This window comes from Streptopelia decaocto, assembly GCF_964273445.1.
Source record: "Streptopelia decaocto genome assembly, chromosome: 2".
NCBI lineage: Eukaryota > Metazoa > Chordata > Aves > Columbiformes > Columbidae > Streptopelia > Streptopelia decaocto.
Genome location: NC_138655.1, coordinates 53,098,168 through 53,125,242, shown reverse-complemented (window position 1 = coordinate 53,125,242; position 27,075 = coordinate 53,098,168). Strand labels below are relative to the sequence as shown.

General features: G+C 39.4%; 1 protein-coding gene across 3 annotated transcripts in view; it reads right to left on the bottom strand.

Annotated features, from left to right (window-relative positions):
* ARHGAP28 (Rho GTPase activating protein 28) overlaps positions 1–27,075 on the bottom strand; it is a 72,335-nt gene that overhangs the window by 10,980 nt on the left and 34,280 nt on the right. For all 3 annotated transcript variants that reach the window (XM_082046580.1, XM_082046581.1, XM_082046582.1), the window contains exons 2-8: positions 19,190–19,392; positions 14,674–14,891; positions 9,283–9,370; positions 7,191–7,348; positions 3,345–3,510; positions 3,139–3,230; positions 1,738–1,815 (exon numbers count right to left, since the gene is read on the bottom strand). In XM_082046580.1, coding sequence (XP_081902706.1) covers positions 1,738–1,815; positions 3,139–3,230; positions 3,345–3,510; positions 7,191–7,348; positions 9,283–9,370; positions 14,674–14,891; positions 19,190–19,392 — 1,003 coding nt within the window. The remainder of the gene's footprint in view (positions 1–1,737; positions 1,816–3,138; positions 3,231–3,344; positions 3,511–7,190; positions 7,349–9,282; positions 9,371–14,673; positions 14,892–19,189; positions 19,393–27,075) is intronic.

The window sequence follows — 27,075 nt, the reverse complement described above, 5'->3', positions numbered from 1 at the left end:
TCACCCTGCCCCCCCCCGCCATATATATATATATATATATATATATATATGCACCTAGGTACTTTTAAATAACCTTTTGCAGGTTTTTTTTTTTTTAAACATGACTGATCCTACAGTAGACTATCATGCATTTTTGGTTCACTGGATCTTTTGGTACAAACCAGATTACAAAGTAAAACTTGTATATATTTCTTCTATCCTTTGTTTTATAAAAGAGTAATCTTTAATCACTTCCATATGCCTTTTTGTTCTCCAAACAAGACTGAAATAAAATTGGAATGCCCTCAAATCCGAATGTCATAATAATGTATGAAGACTTTGAAGGATAAAATCTGGATCAGCTTTGAAAAAATATTCTCTCACTGGTTGACTTGTTGGACAGACTTAAATGAAGCCAAAACTCAAATAATTTAAAACTTTCATATAGGCAGTTTAACTTACCACCATAGGAGAGTTACATATAAAGTCATATATCATAGGAGCTCTCTGGATATAGGTTGTGAATAAGAAGCGAACAAGACACAGTACAGTATGTGCAAAGAATATGAAAGTAATTAAATTAGGTAGAGCATGGCCCTGCTGTGTAATCTCCCTGGAGACTGGAAAAAAAAGAGATTATGTGAAATAATACCTTAAGTATTTGTATGAAAAAAATGAGGAAGCTGAAAAGTACAGGCCAAATTAGGAGCTCCCTTCTGCAAGATGTGGCACTTTGCATGGTGCTGCTTTTATCAATTGACAGAGTCAAACGGAGCTGGAATGCTAGTGCCTATCAACGGCACGTTCCATCTAATGCTGCTTTTTGTTGTACGGTCATTTTTTATGATCCCTTTAGCAATCCCCAACATTATTCTTTGTGTGGCTGCCACAATGCTGAGACTTCCTGCGTCAAAAAGCAAGACTAGCATTCTTAAGGATGAGAAAGTGGGTTTGGGTTGAACTATTAAGTCATTGCTTAAACCAGATTAAAACAAATAAAACCGCCCACACCACCTCCCAACAAACAAACAAAAACAAAACAAAGACTAGGGAAAATTTAAAAAGAATTTTAAAAAAATCTGGGTCAGAGTTAGACACTACTAAGCCCAGAAAAAAATTGTTTTCTTAATTTGCCTCTGCCAAAGGCTTTCAGCTCCTGGAATCAGGTTAGTCTGGAGAAAGAATTGCAAGCATTACTGCACTGCATTGTCAGGTTATTTGGTATCAACTAGCCTGTGTTCATAGTCTGCAAATAGCCTGTGAAAATGCAGTACTTGAGGCTGCCAAACAGTGAATGCAGGCCAAATTTCTCTCACATGGAACATGAAATTGTAGGATCACAGAAGATAAATGAGAAATAAAATAGCACAAAGATTAAAATGACATAGAATAAGATCGTTTTCTGAAGTTCACTCAGCTTAGCGTATCTGGATTTCTGGAATAAATTAAAACAGAGGTAAGATCACAGCATTTTTGGATGACAGAGATAAACTGAAAGGATCCCTCAATGTTTAGTAGAGAAAAACTGCATTCTGTCTCAAATCTGTTCTTTATAAAGAACATTAACAAAAGCAAAACAATAGTCTATATATTTCGTGATTTATTGGTTCCCAGGAACCAATCTGGCCTTTCGCTAGTTGAGACAGAAATGCTGATCTACCCACATCAGTATTTATGTGCAGTGTGCATTTGTGTGTGCTGCATTATTTTACATAGGGTCTGTGGCGCAGGAGACAGAAAACTGGCACAAGCATGTACCTTGACTCTGGAGGCAGATCCAGGCACTCGTAGAATTCCTTCAGTTTCTAGACCCGTTTCCTCAAGCTTGAGCAGCAACTGAAAAAACCCAACAAACACCAGGAAAATACTCAGAAACACATAAAAATATTAACTTTTTTCAGTCTAGATATTCTTGAAACTAATTCATAAAAGATAAATTTACATGTAATTTGCTATTAAAAACAAGCCAGCTCATGTATTAGACCTTCCTAATTTGTTCTCCATATTCCTGACCCCAAAAGACAGAGTATGCAGAGTATGGAAAACTGATAATGAAATGGGCCCCTCTGTCCTTGATTTGAGACTTGGCATTGCTATAGAACAATTAACACATAAACATATTAATAAAAGGGTAGATACACAATGTAAAGTAAAACACAATGGTGTTTTGAGGGAAAATTAACCTCTGAGAAATGTTTAAGTCTTTCCCTGAGGAGCACAATGGAAAGGTCCATAGATAACATACGTTTCTGGGAACTGAGAACTCAGATTAGAAAATGATCCCAGGATATTTTACTTTGAAATTTCTGTGAACAGAGAAATAGGCTTTCCACTCTAATTCTTTATTAAAAAAATAAATATGTTTTGATTTAACATAATTCAGAACAAGTTAAATAATAAAATCATTTCCTAGCATTTATTCATACAGCTCTGGATTTTTACCACCACCTCTGTTTCCTGCCCTGGCTTTTGGATCCTTCTAATTTCCCATGGTATCTTGACACGGGAGCTGTGGAGCTGATTGCAAAGTCGTGTAAATATTCAAGTCATGTCAGTCTTTCCCCTGACACTCCACACTACTTCCCCTTTTGCCAGTATTTACAGGGAAATTTGTTGTAGTTTCAAGCCCATGTAAACCTGTGCAACTGCATGTTTGCTCGTGTCTGTGTAACTCCCTCCAAGAGGATGGATTGCTGGATGTCATTGTACTATCAAATGACTTACATAAATGATGTTATCTTGTTATGCAAACCTCAGTGAGAAGATACCGCTTCCATTCTGGAAATAACAGCTAAGTAATACCTATGGTTTGAATTAACGTGAAATAAAAACTCCTGAGAAAATTCAACTCTGTCACTTCTGTACACAAACACAATTTTGCATGGCTCTCTAATTTAATGAGAAAGGGAAACACAAAGCCAGACATTTGTTTCCCAAAGTATGCAGTACAGTACAATATAATTACAAAAATGGAAAGAGGTTCCCATGACAGATAAAACACAAAAAAGGATCAAATTTTGTCTCCTTGTCTCAAGGTTTTCAAACCACAACATATAGACAACCTGTAGACATCTTCAAGTCTGTAAAGCCTACATCATCTTTTAGCTGATGTCTCTTTTGAGTGTCAATGTAAATGATGAAAGGCTGAGTTATACTCACTTTTTGGAAAATGAGTGGAACTTTTATTCCAGGAATCTTCTTTTGATCATTCTCCAGCAGTACGGTGAGAGGGACTCCAAATAGACCATTTTCTTTAAAATAATAACAGCAAATATGAAAGAGGGAAAGTACAGCCTTGTACACATGTTCTTAGCTATGCTGAGTGGTGCCCAGGTGGCCACCATGGGGGTGCCCCAGCACGGTACCTCGTCCTCGCACCCTCTCTGAGCGGTTCCTCTTTAGCTCCACCCCCAGTGCGTCGTAGAAGGCCGTCAGCTCAATCAGGGAGAGGTAGCGGATCTTCTTCATGTCTTCAGGAGAGAGGTCTCCAACCTCTGTCAGTCCAAATCGGCTTTTCCGAACAATGAATTTCTACAATAGAGATGAGTCACTTCTTTATTTGCACAAAAATTGCAGGATGTGAATCTTTGTTTTGAAAGAGATGCCCGTATGTGATAGTAAGTCATATTAGGGTAGATGGGTAACACCAAAGAGCTGAATGACACATCTATATGTTGGTCTGGAATCCTAACATAACTTGCATCCATCTGAAATATAAAATTTAGCTTCTTGCTCATCATGTTCCCTTGCAGTTTGACTGATAAACAGTGCTGGAGCACAGGCATTAACCTCAGTGCCTGTAACCCAGCTGGGATAAATTAGATACGTGCTACTTAAATTTTTGCTCAGCTTCGGCAGGATATAACATTCTGCTCTGCTTCTGCCTCTCCCTGAACATTTTAAAACGCTGTTGAAGTAGCTGATGCATTTGATCATGGATAGAGTTGCATATAATTTGTGTGTGTGTAATTAATCCATGTTTGCTTTGCATATATCTATTAATTTATGAGGTCTTCTAGAAGAGTTCAAACTAAAGACCTGAGGAAAAGCCCAGAAGCAGAATCAGTGCCAATGCCAACCTGCCAATTTACTGGTACTTTTCATTATTCAAGAAGCATTTAGGCATAGAAACAGGACTCCCAGCAGCTAAGAAATAAATTTATTCAAGTAGACTTGAACTAAAGGATACTTAGTAATTTGAGGGCATGTGAAGATGTCTACATATTTTAGAAATTGCAGTGTCATGGGCCAGAGCCAGGAATGTTGTGTCATGACAAAAGCATTTGTACCAGTGTCAAAAAGAACAAATAACCATCAGTTTTTGACATAGTTGTTAGACATAATAACAGAGCTAGGGTAAAAAACATGCTTTTCAAAGAACTGTGGATCTTTGGTATTGCATTAAAAAAAAAATTAATTGTAATTTAATCCAGTAATTGTTAGAGGTATAAATAAATAGAATTACAAATCTTCTCCTCCCTTTAGGGAACTGAGTGGAAACCCAGCCTTTAATAATGTTTTGCTTCTGGACATTTCAGCCCAGTTCTCTCTTTTTATAAATAAATTCAGACTCAATAGGTTTAACCCATTTTTTAGATGAAGCCAGTCAAATAGTTTAATAACAACAACAACAAACCCTGAACAAACAAGAAAAGAATTAAACTTACACAAGATTTCAAAAGTAAGAGAAGACAGAGCACATCTAGATCATGTATGTTAGGACTTCCTAAATCACACTACACATGGTCTTTCAGTAGGAGTTAATCATAACTGGGGGAGAAGGAGTGCAGTGAGTGGAATAACTAATTTACACACTGTCTGGGGCATTTTAGGCCAGAACTTTCCCTACCCAAAATGCAGCAATTCCGCTGTTACTCTTATGCTGAGATTTAGTAATGTAACAAAAGCTACATGGAGTATAGTCTTCTGAAGACACATAAAATACTAAAGAATATCTATGCATTTTGGTTCCAGTGGTGCAAAAAGTCCAAAAGCAGTCAAAGCACAATAAATCATGATGAAAATAAGAAAAAAAAAAATCACACAGTATACTTATATTTCCTAAGGAGAAAGAGAACAAGTATGATTCCCAAGAAAAAATGACAAAGACTCCAAATCTGATTACAAAAGATAACTAGAATACTTTTTCATGGTGGCTTCTTGACTCCTAGGGTCACTGTGATGTGATGCAGTGATAACACAAGGTTTGGGGCTTAACCTCTGTCTTCTGTCTTTTGTCATAATTTTCCAGTGTTTTTTCTTACAAACAGTGGAGTCACAATACACAGCAGTGAAGGAGGCTGTACCATCCTGAAATTAGATTACTAGCATTTTGGCTAAGGATCTTGTCTGATACTATGTGACATGTTGTTTCTATGTAGAATTATACAGTGTACTAAGATAGGCCTGAAATGCTTACTGAGTCTTAGGTCTGTAATGTCTTCAACCAAGTCACATTTATCATGGCCCCACATTGAGGAAATTGCAAGCAGTGCTATGCAGACAGTGACATTGAGTTGGCACTCCTGGGAGCTACAGGGGACATGCTGTTTTATGCTACATAATCTCTCTCTACGCAGCTCAGCATATGCCACTCATGAAGTTTTTACATTGACGTGTCAGACCTGCCCTGGAGAAAGTATGATGTTGTGTAGACTTCAGTCTGACTCTGTTGGCCCACCTTGAGGATGAAGATACGCTCCTTCAGAGTGTGGGTGACTGGTCACTCTGTGTAACAGAGCAAGAGATGATTTCTTTTGCTGGGGCCCAGTACAGTCTGAGCCATCAGGAGGAAAAAACAAATACCATGAGTGGCAGCAGATGAAGTAAGAGAAATGCCAACGTTGACAGCTACGGCTGTTGACTTTATTCAGAAAGTCTCTGTCTGTGATGACCTGGCATATTTCTCTTGTACTCTTCCGAGCACATAAAATTATGTCCTGCATGCAGAATAGTTCATCGCCAGCATAATACTAGCTTTTTCTAATACTAATCAATTTAGCATCCACAGCTCCATGGTGTTCAGTGTGGCATCTTCCCTGTTTGTTACCAGTTTCCCTGCTCTATCAACTGGAAATTGAGTTGTAGCAGAGAACAATTTGCATGTGTGTGTTTGTGTATGTGTGCTGTAGCTAAGGCTGGGTTCCCGGGTTTGCTATTGGTATTACATGGAGTAAGAATGAACCTCTGGTTTGACAAAATCGTGATGAATACAGAGATATACTTACTCTCCACAGGACACCAAGTTATCCCCACCACAAAAAAACCCAGACACACTAAAGCACAGGGATTTCACACCAGTATAATCTACTCGGTGTCTTATCCCTCCTTTCAGCAGGGAAGCTTACTTCTGCGTCTCAGGTTCTTCTTCCTTGATGGTGTCTGAGAAGGACAAATGGATAATTCTTGGAAATTGCAATGTTTGGATAGCCACAATTTCAGATTAGTTCAGGACCTCAGGACATCATAACATTCAGGAAATGCTTCCAAATAATTTACAGCTATTTCATACATTTCACTAAAAAGGTGGTATCTGAAGCATAAACCTAATGCTTCAGTTTTCAGCAATGGAAGTTGTGAGGGCTGATGGAAATAGAGAACTGACTTCTTTGACTTCAAGAAATAATTCTACATAATGACACAACTGCTCAGTGTATGTCTGGTCAGATGATACAATACATTTTCTTTTAACTATTCATGTAGTATCTCCCATAGTGTAATTGCACTGATTACTAATTGGAGACAATCAGTACTGCTGCAGGACCAAGCCTTGCTTTCCCCCTTCACCTGTGAAGCAATTTTAAATCAATGTGTCAACAAAGGCAGATAATCTGTGCGGGAATAAAGTAGGAAAGCAGACCAGTAATGAAAATGATTGCTAGTTTTAGTGCCAGTAACCGGCCTTCATTTCTATGTGAAAAATGTGTGGGTGAAGCAATAGTTGTAGACTGAGTTACACATATTTATCTGTGATGGGTACAAGTGAAAACCAGGCTTGGATATCCAGTTTAGCTTTGATGCCTCTCTGGGAATCAGTCACAAGTGGTAGGCAGGCACAGTGGGCGGTCTCTATAAAGCACACACAGCAAAAGACACCTAATGATTCTTAACAGACTCCAATGTGCTGGGGATATAAATCAGGAAATTACTGGGTTTTTTTTAAAAAAAAAAAAAAAAAAAGAATTGAGGAAATACATCAAGAACAAACTTACAGGCAAAGCAGAGTCTTCCTTTTTGAATCTCTGGTTTTTCGGCCATTCTTGGGGTTTTGGAAGGACTGTGATGGATTCTGAGAAAGAAACCTCATAGGAGAGCTCTTCTGTAATGGATGAGCTGCCTTTATCTAGTCCACAGTCTAGACAGCTATTAGCTGAAAATAAGGGAAACTATATATGAATGCTGGATGAATGCTTGCATTTAGTACAAAGACATTAAAAAAATGAACCAAGATGACAAAAATCTTGAGAAAGTAATAAAGGAAGTGCTTCAAAGAGGAATTTCTGTGTAAACCACAGCATGTTCCTGTTTTGTCTGGAGGAAATAACCTCTTAGAAATAAAATCCCTATTTTCATTTCAGATTATTTAACTTGTTTCTTTTCATGAGAAAGATCGTCAGGCTGAAACTTCCTGTTTATCAGGAATTATCAGGTTTTTGTACTCCATCCTTCTCTACGCAGGCCAGCAAACTGTGTTGGCACTTGTCTAATGAACAATTAAAATAAAAGTTCCTGACAGAAAAATGCTGTTGACACAGTTTCTCACATCACTGTTGACTTATTTACAATCGTAAGATATTGTGTATATGTTTTGTATGCTTACATATATTTCTCACAGTTGCTAGTTAGGGGTGTAGCACCAAAACAGGACTAAATGTACAACCTTCCAGTTTGAAAAATACTCTGTCTACTGGAATTTCTGGTAGATATTGTAAAACGACTTATTGTTCTACTCTAAAATTTAGTCACTCAGTGAAAGTAATGGATGCCTAAGGAAAATTTTTGGAATCAGTACAATCAAGTGCAGAAATGCCCTATTGTCATGGAGTCCAAAGTGTGATAATATGCATAAGTTCCAGTGTTGCCGACTTTCATGATTGGTCCCTCACATCTCAGAACAATTTTACATTTTCGACTACTGTCCAGCTCCTAGACTCATGCAATTGTAACAGAATAATAATTTTTATTGAAAGTGAGGTAAAATTTCAGCTCCCAGGACTGCAAGAATGTTTACTAATATGACCCAAGTGCATTCAAAAGCCATGGAAATCAGAAAGTCAATCAAAAAGCATTACATGTGTGGGCCCCATGATTTTAAGTCACTGAATTTACAGACACCGGGATTTAAGCATTTTTTGCAACACCCTTTGTTTTGCCAGCCTTTGTTTTGTAAGTCTTGCATGAAAAAGCTAAGTGTGCTATTAAGTAGCTTCTGAACTGTGGCCTTAGATGTTACCTAATGGCCAAGATGTTGTAAGATGATTTCCATCTCTCTTTCTATCCTTGGACCTGGGACCACAGAGCATCCACAGTGTCTTTGGCAATTTGGTTCCCTATCTGCTCTAGTACAACTGCTTGTGGAGCAGAGGTATCAGCAGAGCAGCGAAATGAATGGTTTTTGCAACCGAGAAAAATGTTTCTGACACTATATCCAGATGTAACCATCTAAGAGATTAATTTTGAAACTTCGGTATTATTTCCCTTTAGGTAAGCCCTGAACAATGGTGATGGGAAAAGCTAAAAGATGGACATATTTGTGGAAGGCTGCTGACAGTTATCCAGGCACTTAGTAGAACAGAGCTATCATTTTCATTAGCACTGCCTGTCACTGTCAGGGCAAAGAGTTTAAGGGATGTCCAAAATAACACCATTAGTACATCAGAATAATAGGGCAGAACCAGAAAAATGATAATTTTTTAATACTACAGTTTCTGCAGTACTGGAGAAGAAATGTGAACGAAATACACATCTTTCTTGTCATGATTTGCAACAAGGAAATACACTGCTGACGTATTTTCAACAAATTCTGCACCTTATTGTTTAGAGGTTATTTTTACATTCCCAGCCTTGCACTGATCAGTACTTTTATACACTGATGCCTAAAGGGCAGCGGTCTGTGTCTATACAACACTGGTCTTGAATGGGAAACTTTGGTTCCTGCATGACAATAAGCTGACAATAAATATATATGCAGCACAGCCCCAGCACAGCAGAGGGGACTAACCTCAGAACCACAAAAGGATCTTTCTGTCTATCATTTATTTTCCAAGGAGGAAGTGAACACTGGTTACATGTTGGCATACTCACAGCTAACTGATTTCCAAACTGGCTTCTGCCCAGGAAGCTGGATACCATTAGAAGGAACTGGTGACACTGGAACTGTCTCAAATGTGGGCTGATAGGCAAGGAAAAATGATCAGACTGCAGTGAAGGTAAACGTCTATGGACAGAAACTGCTACAGTTCAAGCAACAGCATATTATTCTCAGCTTACACTCTTTTGCCAAGTTTAAACAACGTATTTGTGATTTGCCAGAGTACATTTTTCATAGCTGAGCCTGAGAATTAATCTTCCCCACTCCACGCAGATTTGGATCATATTGAGGTCAGTAATACTGAAGCTCACTGTAGCTAATGAGTCCTGTTCTATATAATGATCCAAATTAGCTAAGTAAATTGCTGTATGTAATCATAGCAAGTGAAAGGTCCTTGTCAAATTGTAATCCATCCTGCTTTTAATTATTTAGGCCACAAATCTTTCTGAGGACTCTCCGACACATCGGACATCCGCTGCTTCCTAGCACCTGTCAGAAATCAGGCTGTTCACAGTCTTTTAAGATTTGGACACTAGCAAATTATTAATGGACAGATGCCCTGCCATAGATCGTATAATAACACTTTTTATCAGTGAACTGCAAAAAGAGATTTTTGGGAAAAAAGTCCTATTCTATAGTCAAATTAATTTCTTTCTGCTCCAGAAATCATTCTGCACTGTGTGAAAATGTGGCACAGCACAGAAGGGGCTGTGAAGCCCGGTGAGTGACTTTGAAGCACTGTCACGTCTCTTGGCAGCTGAGTTTTGCCCTTATTCTTGGAAGTTTTAGGATTTGTCGTAAGACAAATCTGAGTGCGCGTACGTGCATGGGGCAGCAACAGCTCATCTGCATGTTCTTGGGTAAAAAAAAAAACTAAACCACAACTAAACCAACAAGAAAAAAAAAAAGTAAAGAATTTTTCAAAAATGCTCTGAAGAGTACTCAGTGAAAATTAATACAATACCCCAAACCAGCCTTGTATTTTTTTCTGCTGTCCTTTGCATCCTGGTGGGATCCCTTCGGGCTCTCTCCTTCCCAAAGCTGCTACCTTACTCCCAAGCCTGACAGAGCAGCCCCCAGCTTCCCAGCCAAATCTTCAGCCCAGGTGAACCCAGTGAGCCCACAACAGCCGCTATTTAAATTGCTAAATCAGCTGTTCATCAACAAGCAGTAATGATTCAGGGTAGAAATTTTGTCATGCTCATTTTTAGCCAAGGCACAGGAGCAGCATTCAGGCTGCTGAAAAGTGTCAGATGTTTAAAAGACAGGCAGCTCTTCCAATTGGAAGCCTGAAATATGTTGCAGGTGTTTTATTCAGTCCTATCATCTGAGATATTTGGGTAACAAAGTCAAATGTAACAAGAATAAAATCTCTCCTGAGAGAGTCCATTCAGTGGCCTGCAAACTTGATAGCAAACAGGATTTGAGTCACATAGACTTCCTTTGCCAGAAAACTGTAAGCACCATTGATTTTTTTAAAAGGAGAACTGTAGGATGCTTTTATGATAAAATCCTGTAAAATTTACACAAAAGGCTTTAGGACATAAAAAATCAAGATATATTTCAGGTGGGAGTATGGAAGTGGAGGGGATGGTTTAACTTGCCTCAGCAATTTGGGAAAATCAACCATAATAGTAGTTATTCTCCTGCTTAAGATCCAGATGGAGATATTAATGGTAAACATTAGCAACTTGCTCATCTACTTTCACGGCTCAAAATGTCTGACCCTGCGAACAATATTCAGAACAGATTTACAGTGAGTCAAATTTATTAAGGAAAAAGTCCCTCCAGCCTTATTACACAGGTGAACTCAATAAGGAGGCAGCTGCAGCAGCCAGTTGTGGTTGAGTGGAGGGACCTGACAGCACCCTCTGCCTTGCACCCAGCACTGCTTGCAGGAGTGTGCAGCTGCTCTAGCTTGTGGCAATTGAATATTGTGAACCATGTACCATATCAGGGGTATCTAAAACCATCATATTTTTGGTCTCATTTTTTTTTTTTTTTAGTAAAAAAAAGAGATTAAAAAACTTTTGAAACTTATTTCTTAATGAATGTGACAGACCAGGAGTCAAACTGTGTCCTTAACTAAACTGGGACAGCTTTATTCATGTGGCTGGGGCTCCAGCGAAGGCAAGACTTTTCACCTCCTGATTTCTGACTGAAAGTGATTAATTAGACAGTTCTTATTATCTGATACTAAAAATCAGAGAAATATTTACTGTCACAATGTATGCAGGAATTTCCAATGGGAAGAGGAAACCAGAAAAGCAAGGAAAAGATGGAGATGAGGTAGGTAGTTCTTTAGTAGCTACCCTCATTGTAGAAGATGTAAAAGCAAATCATTGGAGCACCAAAGAGATCAGAATCTATTGTCAGAGGAGGATAGATTTATAGCTCTGGTCAGGATACGGGTTGCCCATGCTTTGAATATATTCATATTTCCAGGCACTGTCATCACAAATGCTTTTTCATGCAAATAGCTCTGGGTTCATTAGTGATCCTTCTTTAATTAGGACATGATATTCTCATGCATTGCTCAAGTAAAATGCTCCTAAAATTCTTGAAGAGTTTTAGCTGATCACAGCACACAGGGTTGGGCTGTTAATGAGCACAATGCTTCATTTCCTCCCTCCAGTAATAAAATCAATGTTCCACCCCACCATTAGGATTCTGCTGTTGATTTTTCTAGGCTTTGAGCACTAGCAGAGCCAACAGCTTCTGATGGAAGCAGTGGGGTACCAGCAGTAAGGAAAATCAGGCCACTGTGATTAATAAACCATCCAATTTAAATCCCCGTAGTGTGACTGTCAGTCGAGCCTGCTGTGTGTAGACCTGTCTGAAGCAGAGCAGAAGCACCTCAGCTAGGGGAGGCTGCTCCACCAGGTCATCACTCTCCAAGGGGCAAGGTACCACAGGTGCTGCATTTTGCCCCCACAGATCAGAAATATGGCTTAATTTCATTTCAGTCCACTTGGGCTGTTGAGGGAACAGTCCTGCCCTAAGGGCATGGACTTCAAGGGAAAAGCATGAGGGAAAAGCATCCTTTGCTCTGTATTGACTCACACAGAAGTTGGCCATCAAAGCAGTAGCAGTTTCAGAACAAATAATCTAGGGCAGATCTGTCTCTCTGTCTCCCCCCCACCTCTGGATGACAACTATTTGTGCCCCTTCAGTGGTCCTCTAAATCTCACCTCAAGTAACCCTAGTGAGCTAAAAACCTTTTCTCTCATCATTAGGCAAAGAAGAGAGTAATCCATGTGACCCATTGCTTTAGGATCTTGCTTAGGTTGTTGGGAAGAGGGTGTAAATCTGTCCTCCTAATGAGGAGGATTATAGAGTGATGTGAAGCAATTAGACCTGTTTTGCTATTTGCAACACATTTACTTCTTACCTTCCCAACTAAAAAGCAGGACAGGAAAGCAAAAGTCCTGCACACCATTTCAAGCAGTCTTTTTTATCAGCCTCTCTTCAGCAGCTAAGCTGTAAAAGATTTGCCTCTCCCTGTTCTCTGTTGCTTTTCTTTTTTGGCTGGGTAGTTTTTATTCCAGATCACTTTCCTAAAATGATTCATTACAAAGATTCACTAACAGCTGTAGTGCCATGGCTAAAGATGTTCTTCAGCTGACACTGTCTTAAAAAGGGCTGCTGATGGAAACATCAGTTTGGGACACAACAACCCCATTGTAATGCATTTGCCCCTGACGAGTTGATAATTAGGATGGACTTCCTAAATCCCATAATGAGCAGCAGAGATAGAAGCAATCAATAGGAGATAGGTCAGTGGGAATGCCCAAAGGGTGTTGGGAACCTTGCAGGCTTTTAAAAACACAATCTGTTTTGCAGTTTGTTGGAGGGAGGGGAATGTGTGCTCTCCAGCTGTATTTGTGTATCTGTCTTTAACATTAGGTAAGCTTCCTGCAGAACTGTGTATTTTTGTGGGAAAGAAGAATTAGAAGTCTTAATTACTTTTTTTAGTCTTATCTTTCTGACTTTGACAATGCAGAACTAGTAAGTGCATTGAATTTCAGAAGAGGTAAAAAAGTGATTTGAAGGGCAATGCTTTGGAGCTCCTCATTCCTTTAGCAAGTAAGAAACAGAGGTGAAAAAGAAGCAGATCAAAACCAGATCAATAAGATGACCAGGTGAGAGAATGGGTACAACATTCATTTGGCTGATGGAAATTTGTTAGGAAACTTAGGCTTTATCATAATTTTAAAAAATTTTTAACACATTAAGGTTTACAGATACTTGAAATGGGAGAAGTATGCTAAACTAATAAGAAGTGCCACCAGCTTATTAATGTTCATGCAAACATGCCTGATGATTTCTCATGCAAGAAAGTCTGCCCACAGGAAACTACTGGATGTTTCTGGATATATTTGCAAGATGTTCAAAAGAGCCCAGATACCTAAAGTGGAGATGAATAAACTAAGTTCCCAACTATTAAGTCTGTGTAATTTTAATATAACTATGCAGCTACAATTTTGTTTCCCTTTTTTTTTGTTTGTTTGTTTTAAATTCAACCAGGATGCCAAGCCTTGAGGAGAAAGTAGGAAAAATAGAAAAGGACAAAACAATTTCATTACAAAAAGAGGTTTTTTGGAGTTATGTAATGACAAGAACTTTAACATTAATTTCAAAGGTGAGCTTGCGAGCTTATTGGTGACTCTCATTTAAGATATCATGAGTGACATATGTAAAGTCATGCATGTTGCTTTGACCATTGGAATAAACTCACACAGCTGACTGCATTCACCAAAATCAAAATGTGTACGGATAGGAACTGACACATTTAAGGCTATCCTCAGGGAAAAGCGAATCAAACCACCAAAGGCAATGCTCATTTCTGAAGCCATGAAGCAGATGAACAGTTAATAGATTTTCATTTGCTACATAAGTGAAATGTAACTGCCAGTATACCAGTTGCAATAATGCCGGCAGGTGTTTAATAGCTCATGCATATTTGAACCTCAGTTGCTTCATGTGAGAGGTTTTACTTCACTGCTGAGACTGTTGAGTAAATAGCAAGTGTCCCCAGAAGCCTGCAAAAATTTGAACAGCTGCCAAGAGTAACTCACCAATTTCCAAAAAATAAGGGAGTAAATGTTAGTCTTGATAGGAGATTGCAGGAGGAAGGCTGGCAACAGATACAACATTATGTTACAGGTTAGTTGCAAAACTGTCTTATTTGGGTTCTTCCTTTCCTCTAAAAATGCAGTAAATACAGCATTAAAAGTCTGGACTTAGTGTCATGTATTGCTACTGGCTGTCTGTACATTGTCAGCAGAAAAGGGTGTCTGTCTGGTAGAAGCTTTGATGAGCTACTCACAAAATACATAAAATTTAAGCTCAAAAACATTCGGTAAGATGCATTAGCTACTTACAGAAGAGTCACTTGTGCCAAAGATGTCTCGCACATCTCGGACTGTGTGCTTGTTCTTCTTCCTCAGGGTCTGAGTGTAGGTGTTGTACCTCTTCTGTACAGCAGCAGCTTGAGTTCGGGTCAGAGTGGACAGCAGGGCTTGGCCATCCTCCTCTTCAGCTCCCGAGATCAGCGTTGATAAACCTACATCTTGCAGCCATTCTGCCTCCAGCTCCCCTTCTGTGAAGGAAGAAAGCGTGTTACCAGGCCTAGCATGGGAGAGAGAGGGGGCTAAGAAAGGGAGGTGACATGGTGAATCGCTGCCTTGGCCTTTACCTCAAGAAGTCTCCACTTCCAATCTTTCTTAGGCCACAAGTGTAAGTTAAGTTAGTTTTGTCAACATACTGTCAACTTTCAGTTTGGTAGTCTCTGGTGAAGAAGCCTCACTGAGAGAAGCGTAATGTCCACCTAGTCAAATAACCTGTTTTGAAAAAGATGATTAAGAGCCAGAGCTGCTCATTAAAGAGCAAGAGTCATGTTAGGGTAGGCATCAAAGACGTCAAGTAGGGGTGGAAGATGCAGAAATAGCTCCTTGCATGCTAGCTATCATCCCGATTTCTAATAATTGAAAACTAGCTGGCACTCCACACCTCAGCATTTCTTGATATCTTGTTTAGTGACTAATATCTTCTTGAATCCTGTTCAACACCTGCTTCTCAACTGGTTCAACACCCCAGCTGGTTCCATAGTGAAATTATGCATTGTGTGAAAAAGTATTTTCTTTCCTCTCTCTATTGGACATGGGGAAAGCATCTGGCATCTTCTCACAGAGCCAGCCCTACAGCCTCCCCCTACAAAAACCTTGCCACACAAAGCCAATACAGGGTTTCAGCTTGTTACCTGTTACATTGAATGAATATTCCCTGTCACTGTAGGACAGGCAAAAACTCCCAATCTACCTTCCCTAAACCATTTAGTAATTTCAAATTTTGCTGTCATTGCCTTTACATTTGTCTGCTTTTCAAAGTGGACAGTCATAGTCTGTTAAAATCTCTCTTAACATAGGAGGTTTTGAGGGCCTTCATTTTAGTTCTGCAAACAATCCTAGTTCTTGAGACATGACAATAATTGCATTCCAGCTTTGACTGAAGAAAAGGTATTACAAATAAATATGTCAAACAGGAAATAGAATAATTTGCAGTGTGTTCTGTAAGACAGCTAGTCAATGCACCAATTGTTCTTGTCCCAGCACTGGCCTTAATGGTGGGCTGGTATTTCCACTCTCCCTTTATTGCCTCTTTTTGACACCAGAATGCAGGCAGATTGATAGATACCAGTTTGCTGCACTTTGGCAGTTAGAGACACAAAAAGAGAAAATTACAGGGCTGGACCACAGGGACAAGTGAAAGTATCTTACATACGTGCCTTCACTGACTTTGTTGTTAACTGCTTGGTCTCTTTATAAAGCTCTACAAAAAATACCTGCTTCTAAAACCATTGCTCTGTGTTAGATGGAATGTGACCAGACCTGTATTCTGGGAAACAACTTGTCTCCCCTCTGATCCTTTATGTATTGACAGATAGGATGTCAGGCTGTTCCTTTACCTCCTTGAAGTGATGGTTCTTTTGTCATCCTCACTCTTCTTTCTAACAAGGTCTCCTGTAATTTCCTTGTGCCACTGGTCTAGCCACATCCATTCATGTTCCAGTTTCTTAATTATATTCATTTTGGTTTTTGTGCTGATGTATGATTTCCAAGAATTTAGTTTTTAATCAAATTTGGCTTTCATGATGCTGTGAAAAATAGTAGAGCAGACATGAAATTGTGCCTCCTTACCAGCCACCCCTGTGACTTGTTTTCTCTGGCTTTTGCTCTTTTCCTGTTCCAACCACTCACAAACAATAGACTCAGAAATAATGACAACAACCAGAGGAGTAAAACTATCAAAGAGAAGGAAATTCTGCATTAAAAAAACCCTCAAAAATTTATGATACATAGGTTTAAATAAGGGCTAAATAAAAAACATTTCATTTTACAAAACACTATTTTTATAGTGGTAGCTACTTCTATGGCAAAGTCTTGATACAGTATGTGATTCTGCTCCACCAAAAGAAAAACAGATAATCGAGAGGGTTCCCTCTGGTTGGTAATTCTCTTTTTTTCTCATAGAAATTGTTAGGAAAAAGGTGTGCCTTTCTTTGAATTTCAGATATAACCTCATATAACTCACAGCGTCCCAGTCTTGTAACCCAAAGTGTTAAAGCAGTTCTGTATATCACTGCCATCTTATTAATAAATACCCCATGACTACTTCTTCCTCTACATTTTTGTCCATTGTATCACTCGTTATGATCTTCTGGTGTTTCTTGACCATAGTTTCTAACATCAACAGAGTAAGTGTGCTGATGTCTCCCCCTTGCACATGTGGTTTGGCAAAAAACAGCATCGTGGTTTCAGCAGTGTCACTGGTGCTTGGCTTTGGCTTCCTGCTTAAGGATTCTGCATCTCTTCCTCTCAGACATCTCAAAACTGTGATGAATATTTGTTTTTATTTTGCCTTGAGGACTTCCACATTAATTTTAAGTGTTTGGATTCTTGGCAAAGAATATCATCCAATTAGGTGCTTAGTAGAACACACTGTTATTTCCAAGATTCATAATCCCAGGCCAGATATATTCCTGAAGTTAATAACTAGGACAAACACTGCCTAGTTGTGTGTGAATGTATGCAATATATATGTGTTTAAAACAACAATGGGAAGGCAAATGAAGCGTAGAGATGCATTACATTTTACCTTGCAGTCTCATTTTTAATACAGGACAGGGGAGAAAAAAATCAATGCAATGTAATGAGGTGTAATTAGACAAAGGGTAACATGGGAGTGCAGCAGAGTTTGCACTGTTGTGAAGATTTAGCTCAGAAGTGATGAAACTGATGGAAAAATTTCTGAGAACATAGCAAATTGGCTCCTCTATTGCCTTGTCCTACTAACTTACCTGGCTTAGGAACTCATAGATATATGACATTCTCTTGACTGTGCAGACAAGTCAGGAACACCCAGTTCATGCTGATAACTGCATGAAGGAGACGCTGAGAGGTTCACAGTCTCTTTCTGGGCTCTCCAAGCTAGAGAGCATGATCAGACAGGAATTTTCCCAATATGGTTAAAATGATTGAGGTAGACTTATTTTCTGCCTTCTCATAACAACAGTTAAAGTTCCGATGTTAAACCTTCATCTATTTATATATGAGACCCCAAGCCAGGACAAAGAAGTACAATCTGGATTTAAGCTGCCAGATCATAACTATCATAGCAGACTGAGACTTCTGGTGAATGGAGGTCTTCTCCTTTTGCTTCCAGGAGAGCCCTATCTGGAACCAGTGAGAGGGAAGTGTTCCCATAGAAATGGTACATGGTCAGAGCTAGATACCGCTGTGTGGGATAGTTATCATGACTGGTTACATATTGGGTTGCTTAATAAAGTAGTACCCTTTCCCCCTTTTCACCCTTTTTCCTGGTAGCAGAATTAATGACATCCCTTTGCACATCAGGGTAAGAAAAATACATCATCAGTCATGTTAATCATTTTATGGAAAAAATACAGTGTTGTTTCAAATTCCATCTCTAGATCAGTAGTTACCAAACTAGTGGCCATGATCCACAAAAGGGTTGCAGCAGTTATCAGTGGTTCATGACTTCAGAATAAATTTGGTTTCATCTTATAGTAACACCTGGTATTTCGTGTTGCACAATATAATGCATTTGTAAATGGGGTCGTAAGTGGAAAAGAAAAATGAGAACTGCTGTTCTAGATGTTATCAAACCACCTAACACAAAACTGCGTTGCAACAAGCTGGTGCAGACTATTACATGCTTTTCCAAATACATTACAAAAAAGGAGAGGGGAAAACATTAAGGTAACAGAAGGAGGTAGTGACACGTTCAGCATAATGATGCAGATGTCTGAATGATGTAGACATATATGTATTCAATCTTATCTGTAATCTGTCCTTGAATTGTATCTAAATGGGTCAATCTCAGAGAAACAGGCAGTTACTAAATTTCTGATAGTGCCAAATGATATCTAACTAAAAACTGCTTCAAGACTTTCATAACTTCTGCATTATATCCTACCAAAAGCCAGGAAATTGAAAATGCCAGTATACTAAATTAACTTCTTGGTCCTTTTGTATGTTTTAATTCAGTTTATTTCATGCTGGAGATGAAGTTTTCATTTAGAGACTCTCTTTTCTGAATTATACCACATCTGTCCTCCTGAAGCGCAAATAAAATCAATGCAAAAAACCTTACTTCGGAAGTCAGTTACCAGTCCTAGTGCATACACCAGACTAAATTATTATTTCTTCCCAGTGACATCTCATTTATTGACTGTGATGTTCAGAAGTGTAGCTCCAGTGATCATATACCCTGCCTAGCACTTTTGTTCATACTGGATGACACGAGGAGGGAGATCAGGGCATCACTAAAGAGACAAGGCAAAGTCAAGGTGTGAAGAAGTGGTGTTTGTGTGCTCACCATCAGCAGGTTTGAACTCCAAGAGTGTTGCTTCTTCAGATCCATCTTCCCTGCTCTCCTTGATGCTCTCCACTTCGCACCAGAAGTCCTCCATGGAGGTACTGTCCATGGATGCCTGTGAGTTGGAGCGACTAAATGCAGGAGGAGGTGCTGACTCATTGGAAAGCATTCTGTTAATTCTTCGACAACGAGGGAGAGACTTTCTGAAAAAAGATAGAGATGAAAATAAAAATACTCTCTCTTTCTATCATGTAAACTTGTACCATGCAGACAAAACATGCAACTAGGGCAAAGTGCATAGTTCTGGTGGTCTTCATGATCTCTGTTGCTCGTAACAGCTATGGATGGAATTTTATTTTGCGGCTAATAATTTATCTCTTCAATGTCCTTCAGTCTTTTACCACCTAGAGTAGGTCTCAGAAAGTGCAACTTCTATTCTAACATTGATACACATCTAGTTAGACAATAGAAAAGTATTTTAACTTATTTGTGCCACAATTTCTCTTTCTGTCTCTTCCTGTTTTGCTTAGTGGCTGACATTACTTCCATTGAAATTACTTTGGGGAAAAATAATCAGACTTGGGAACCCTGAAGTATTTTACAAATTCATCTTGGCTCCAGAAGAGAATTAAAAATCTTGAAATATTTTAATTCAGAAGAACAATTAGCTTTTATCTGAAAATCCTTTTAAAAACAATCCATTTTTTTCTTAAATGAAATTAAAATAAGTGAAATCTTAACAAAATTTGTCTTTGAAATGAAATAATATGTTTTAGGCCAAACAGAAGGTTTTGATCACAAGTTCAAAAAAATTATGATTCACTAACAAAAAATAAAGTTGTGATTCAATACAGTGATGGAATCAAAACAAAGAAGTTTGTTCCTTACTCCTTTGTTCTTGTTGTTCCCTACTGTAAGTTCTTGCAGCTGAAGACCGTTATGCAAGTTCATTCAAAATCTTATAAAATACCCACTGCAAAAGTCCCGTCTGACTTTGCTCTTTTGCATCGTTATGGCTGCAATACTGCAAGCAGCTTTTGTAAGTCTAATTACAGTAGTTACAGTAAGTAGTAATAATATCCACAATAATATTTGTACAAAGGAATCATGAGGTAAGGCAATTATGGCAGAGAGCTAGACTACAGGACTTAATGGAAAATTCTATCAGAAAGTCTTCTGGCCTTCACTTATCTTAATTCAAATGCAGTTTCCCTTTCTCTTCCTTTTCTTTATGGCATCATTCTGCCAACAGGCCTTTGTTTTAAAACCACAGGCATCACTTTTACTCCACTGAAAAAAAGATACTTCCTTTTCAGTATTTCCCTCCTTGTCAAGGTTTTCATAATGGATGTATAAACAATATATTATTTAATAAAGCTGACTGGACATGTTTTTCCCCCTTTGTGCTGCCTTTGCTGCATCTTCCTCATCAGCAAAGGGCTGGCTGCTTCCTGGAGGCTCCTGGAGCCTCCTCACTCCGTCTGGGTGGTCCCAGGCAATCCCTGCTGGGTTACGTCTGTGCCCCAGGTTGGGGAACTGTGCTGGAAACAATGGAGCACAACAAATCCAGCTGCAGACATTATTGACGTTTTAAAAAAAGGCAAAGCTCAGGCCTTTCCCTCTTTCTGAGCACAGGGAGGTGTAATATGGTGGATTCAGCTGCCAAAACTGCCCATGTGTTCTTGGTCAGCTGCTGGGGAGCAAAGTTTTCAGAGGGGTGACAATATTTCAGCAGAAGAAAATGTACTATGGTGCTGTGGAGACAGGGTTGTCCAGGAAAAGAAGTGCTATCTTCAGTGTTTCAGTCCTTTTTCCCCATCCTAAACAGTAAATGATTGTTTGCTTTTAAACATAGCACTGAAACTTATTATATTTTAATTAGAACAAGCCACAGTCACCAAATCTGAGAAGAATTTGTGACATAAGTACGGTTAAAGCTATTTGTGTGCTCTCTACGTAGCTCTGCCTCTGGGGAGATGCAAGCTATTCAGACAGCTTTTGTTTGTAAAGCCTCCAATGACTGGGGTACATGATAAATCATAATTACTGTAATTACGAATCTACAAGATGTGACCTCTGTGTTTTTTATTGATTCACCTATCCCTCTTCCCTACATCAGCAAGGAAAAAAATGTCTCACAGGAATTAAATATCATGAGTTTGTACTGAACCAAGTGTCCCCAAGGAGAGTTTTTAACCAGCAGAACCCCTGAGCAGCAGCCAGAAGCCCTCGTCTCTTCAGCTGGGAGCTGATGGGGATGGGGGAAACAGCTCCCGACAGCCAAGTGCTTACTGCTGTGAAAAGCTGTGCTCTTTTGTTTAAAAGGTGATAGTGAACACAAATAAGGAAAAAGGCAAAACTTCCTGGCACTCTGACGGTGTTTGGGGCCCCTATTCACCAGGCGCTGTACAAGCAGTGAGCGAGGCCAAGGCCCGGTGTCAGGAGTGCAGTGGGTGCCCATCCTCCCACCGCAGCCTGTCCCTCCCTGGCCTTTCAGCTCTGTTTGAGCCCCACACACTGCTGCCCAGTCTGCAATTCATATCCCTGCTTAGGATGAAACTCTGTGAAAAATAATTCCCTGAATCAGTGTAACGCACAGCCCAGAGCTCCTGCACCAGCGATTGTAGGAAGGAATGCTCTTGCTGGTCTGGAATCAAACACGTGCCAGGACAAAAAGAGGGCTTTTTCTCTGATAGCATCACTGGCTCCCATCATTTAGTCATGGTCAGGGAATTTAAACATTTTCTGCCCTCCCAGTGTGAATCTTGACCATGACCCTTGTGCTCTTCACACACACCAGACTGATCTTTGAGCTTTGACTCCATCAGCACTTCAGCTAGCTCGAACCAAGGCTTTTTATTTCACCATATTAGGAAGAAAGAATCTTGATGGGTTATTTCTTTTCTCCTCACAGTATGTTATTTTGTAATATTACCATACTAAAAAGCTAAATGCAAAACAGACCACGTAGCATGGCAACAACTGCTGTGACAACAAGCTTTACCAAATACATATAAGGTTCCTGGGTAATTAATGTGCATTTACAAAAATATTACAAGTACAGAGCTTATTTGGAAAATCAGCTGAACAAAGTCTCCTGAGAACCTCATATCTGAGGTTTGTTATCTCAACCTGGATTAAATCAAGCTGTGTAAAATTCCTGTAACAAGAAAGGTTAGGCGGAGGTGCTTTATCCTTATTGATAAATAGCTGAAGCTTGTTTCCTGGTGGTCTGGTATAAATGTTCTGCAATTATTTCAAATCTGCCTATTAAAAGCTGACGTGTTTGAAAAGACCTCTGTTTCGACCCATATACCTGTGGCTTTTGTCCTGGAGGAAGTGGTTTTGCTTTTATGTGATAATGGAAGTTGTCCCTGTTTCCTCCAGCCAAAGCTGCTCAAAACAGCTTCAGGAAAAAAAAAAATCCTACTGAGGAAGCAAAGCATATTCTTCATTGCTTTCAATTCATTCTTGAAGGACACTGAATGAGCACTGACTCAACAAGCTGCCTGCTTGTCTCAGAAATAGCTCAGCAAGCCCAGGTTGCCAGTCACCTGGCAACTCTTGTAGCAGAAAACCTATGTTCCTGATACCTTTTTCACCCACAAGGCTTTCTGGCTTGTTTGCTCTTATTCTCAGTGTCTGTAGAGAAGTTTACAAGAATAAAATGTTTTCACTAAGCGGAATCTGTTGTTCTTACAGAGAAGTTGAAACCCCATTCTGTTAAGTAAACAATAATCATGAAGCTCATGCTCAGTTTCATTTTCCCCCCTCACGCACACAGGCAGTGGTGAGCTAATCTGAAATGCTGACTAAATTAAACACAGGAGGGATCTCAGATCCTGGCTTCCTATGTGGAAAATGCTGGGAGAGGAGAATGAACCTTAAAGTACCAAGCAAAAATTATGGTGACTCTACTGAATGAGCTGAAATTGTTTTTAGGATGAAATATATATAAAAAAAAAAGCCACTCAGACAGAAACCTTGAAAAAGGAAAGAAAAAGAAAGAAGGGCAAAGTATACCATAAGGGCCAATGTTATCTTTATCAAAGGATTCCTCTATTCTTCTATTACTGGATATTGGTCACAGGAGAAAGGGTTAAAGAGTACCAGTGAGGAGAAATATGATGATATCATGTAGAAAGCTTTCTGTGGAAAGATTTTTGCAAAGAAGCAGGGTATTTCCATGGGCACAAGGAGGCTGATTCAACAGTGTGTGACAGGTTTTGCCCTGGTGTATGTTGATAACACTTATGAAATGCAATAGCAAAGGAGGCCTACTGAACCTGTATTTCATGTTGCATATATCATGCACAAGTGTGCTGTGCAGGATCTGACAGCACACATCAATTTCAGTATAGCCAAGCCAAATCCAGAAAACATTTTTTTTCGTATCCCCAAAGTGAAGATTTGTCAAACCACACAAAGAACTGGTTCAGTGACACCTAATGATTGCTCACAGGCTGAGTAATAAAAAAGCCAGGCTTGTGTTTTCAGTTTAATTGAGTAATGGGTGGTAAAGAATCAATAAAACAAATTGTTGCAATGAAGCCATGTTGTAGTTAAAACCAGCATTTAATCCTTGTTTATATGGAGAGACAGGACATCTTCCTCTTGTGGGCCATTATGCTTCATTTCAATTCATGGGTCCTGAACCTGCTTTACTACAATTAGTCACATTTATAGGAATGGGGAAGATGAAGGAAGCAAATTCTGCTGGTCATTTTAGCACTAAGATCCACCTTTTCATCTTGCAATCATTCTATCAGTATAGCCACTCAATCCAATGAAGTCAGTAGCGCCCAAATACCACAATGGTGGCAATGTACAGTGTTGTTTACTGTTTCCAGATCTTTCTGTTCTTCAGTTTGTCATCACAATTCACCAACTTCTGGCAAAAAATAATTACACTCTCCCTGCTCATCTCTTCCCAAATGTAATAAACAGGATGTCTGCTTGCACTGACAAGGAGACAAAATTTATTCCTCTTTATTAAGAACTTTATTTTTCTCTGGTCTGAATTGTTAGGAATCAGTCATGAACCAATATTTATCTTTTTTTTTTTTTTTTTTTTTTTTTTTTTTTTTTTAGTAAAATGTATACAAATTCCATGCAGAGGAAAACAATTTGAAATAATGTATTTGTGCACAGTTCATGGCATCCTTCACTCTTGCCTGAGTACTCTCATCTTCTAGTTCCTTCCTGGTGACCCTGTTCCAGCACTGTTTGCTGTTTGCATAGCTCCTTCTCTCCATGCTTGGTAGCTTCTGCTCACAGAGGGATATATTTCAAACAATATCCTCCCAACTCTGTACACTTCTGTTTCTGATCATCTTGCAGATGTTAGGTAAGTTGTAGGCAGTGGATCCTGAAGTTTCCCTTTTCTTTCTCTAACATCTAGCACAGCAAATATTTCACCTATCATGCTGATTGATTCCATGGAGTTTTCATCTGGCCTCCCTTGTAACAGAGTATTTGAGTGAGAACCAGAAAAGGTTATTATTTTCTTAATAATTTTCTAATCCTGTTGCCTAGCAGAGTGCCCAAATTATATGAATCTCATTGCTCTTTGTTACAAAGCTGGGTTTGAAAATGAGCTAACTTATCACATTACTGTATTGGCCACACTTGAAAACACAGGAATTCAGTACTTTGCATGTCTTTGTATTCTACAAAATATGATTCCATTAACTACTACTTTTACTTCTAAAGATGGTTTTCTGCGTCCACAGGGATTTTTTGGACCAGAAGGATTTGTTCAATGAGTCTTAAGATTTAGAGACTTTAAAGAGAAAATGTTTTAAAGGAATGAAAAGAGTTTCATTTATTTATTTATAACTCATCTGCAATTCATCAAGGTACTAACAGGAGTAAGGAGATTCAGCTGTGGAGTTTGCACGCCAGTGTTACCTGCCAGTATTTAAAAATGCATTTCACCTTGGGTTCTTCAGCTCTCTTTTATGTAACGTTTTCATGAGTGGTGTGGAAGTCCCAGTCTGTAACAAGGGCCACATTGTGACCACTTTGTGGCTGACATGGAGATTGCAGAATAATCTCTCTCTGTTTGTGGGTTTCAGTGTGAAGACTCTCACAATCAGACCCTTTGAGCTAGGGGAGTGCAAAGAATATGTTCTCTAGGTATTGCCTGCTGGCAACAATGACCTTTGGGGACACAACCCAGACCTCTCTTCCACACTGGCAATCACACCACTTCAGCGCCGGCCCGATACGACAGAGACAGTGCACTACATGGCTTCAATGTGTCTGTCAAAATCTGAAAGGGTCTCTATTTTGTCTTCATTCTCCTGACAAAGCTGTTCCTAAAGGGCAGCAGGGATTCCCAGATGATTAACACTAAGAAGAGTACGTTCTATCAACCATTTTTTTTCAAGTGAATTGGAAAAGAATTCTTTTCATATACATTAAGAGGAAGCATAATAAGCTAGCTTTGAATGATGAAGACTTAAGGACATGAGCAGGTCATGACAGAGTGTGTTAGATGTAATTTTCAATGGCTATGTGCAAGAAAAGAAGCATCTGGACATGGCCCACAGCAGGCAAAAGCTGGTTGTGAGCAGCCAGTTTGAACACCTTAAACATTTCCAGCATATTTCTATTGTCAGAAGTGAGAAATTCTTCTGCTGAGATGGTGCTTGTTTAGTAAATCCCATGCTTCCAGGAAATGTTTGATCTATTGTCCATGTACAGTACAAATAATTTGTGTCTGAGCGTTTGACCATTCACTGTACATATGCCTCAGCGCTGATGAAGGCCTCCAGGAGTGCTGGGCTCACTGTGCATGCACCATACAATTTATTCACTCAGGTTGAGTAGATGTCTCCAAAAATTCCAGCTGTCTGGAACTTACCCAGAGAGATCACTAGGTAGATAAGCAGCCTGAAATCTGAGGCAAACTCTTGAAATTCCGCCTGGATTGAATTTGAAATCGAGATGTATGACAGCCCTGGATATACTACTATAAGATTACTAGTCCTTGGGATGTACTACCTGGTTAAACCACTCAGTAAACGCAAGGCAGACACACTTTGTTCTGCTGCTTGGAGCAAGCAGCTACCCAGTGTCTTACCCGAGGTAGCAAGCAGAGATGAAGCAGAGTGATGTGAATAAAAAGAGGCAAAGACAAATGCACCAGACCCTGTCTAAACTCTAGTACTTCATGAAGTTTAGTGCTGTTCTGTGCAATCACTCGGTCCCTCCTCAGAGAGCTATCTGCAATAGTGAGGAAGGTCTCAGACAAGGCGGTGGAAAAGCTGTATTTTACTCTTGATTCCTACTGCCCTGGCAGTGTCACTTCTAAGGTAAACAACAGCCTTGTAAGCTCTCCCCGGGGATGGCATCGTCTCAAGCCAACTGGAATATGTCAGGCCACGATGCATGCATGTGTGTACAACTGGAAATGCCAAGAAGGTTGGGAGGAGGAAGATAATGTGCAGACTAATCCAGAATCTTCTCTCACAGTAAAACTGATGAGACTTTGCCAGCAACTCGCACTATAACACCACAGGCTCCAGTTAAAGCTGCAGGAAATGCACAGGTTCGAGAGCTCTGGTGAGGCTTAAATCATTCAACAAGCAAAGAAGCAAACCAAGTAAAACCCACAGGGGATGTAAACTGGACAGTGTTAAAAGATTTGTGGCTCAAGAAGCACAAACCAGATTTTCTAAAGAAAAAGCAGTAGTAAATATTCAACAGGCAAGACCAAAATGCCAAAACGTAAGGGGTCAAACTTTATTCTATAGCTTTCATTGCAGCTTCTAGTGTTGCCTGAATTCATGTGGCAATTGTGGAAGAATATATGCTTGTTTTTATTTTAGATCATTCTAAAGAAGCTATATTTTCAACCAGCATGATCGTCATTAAGGAAC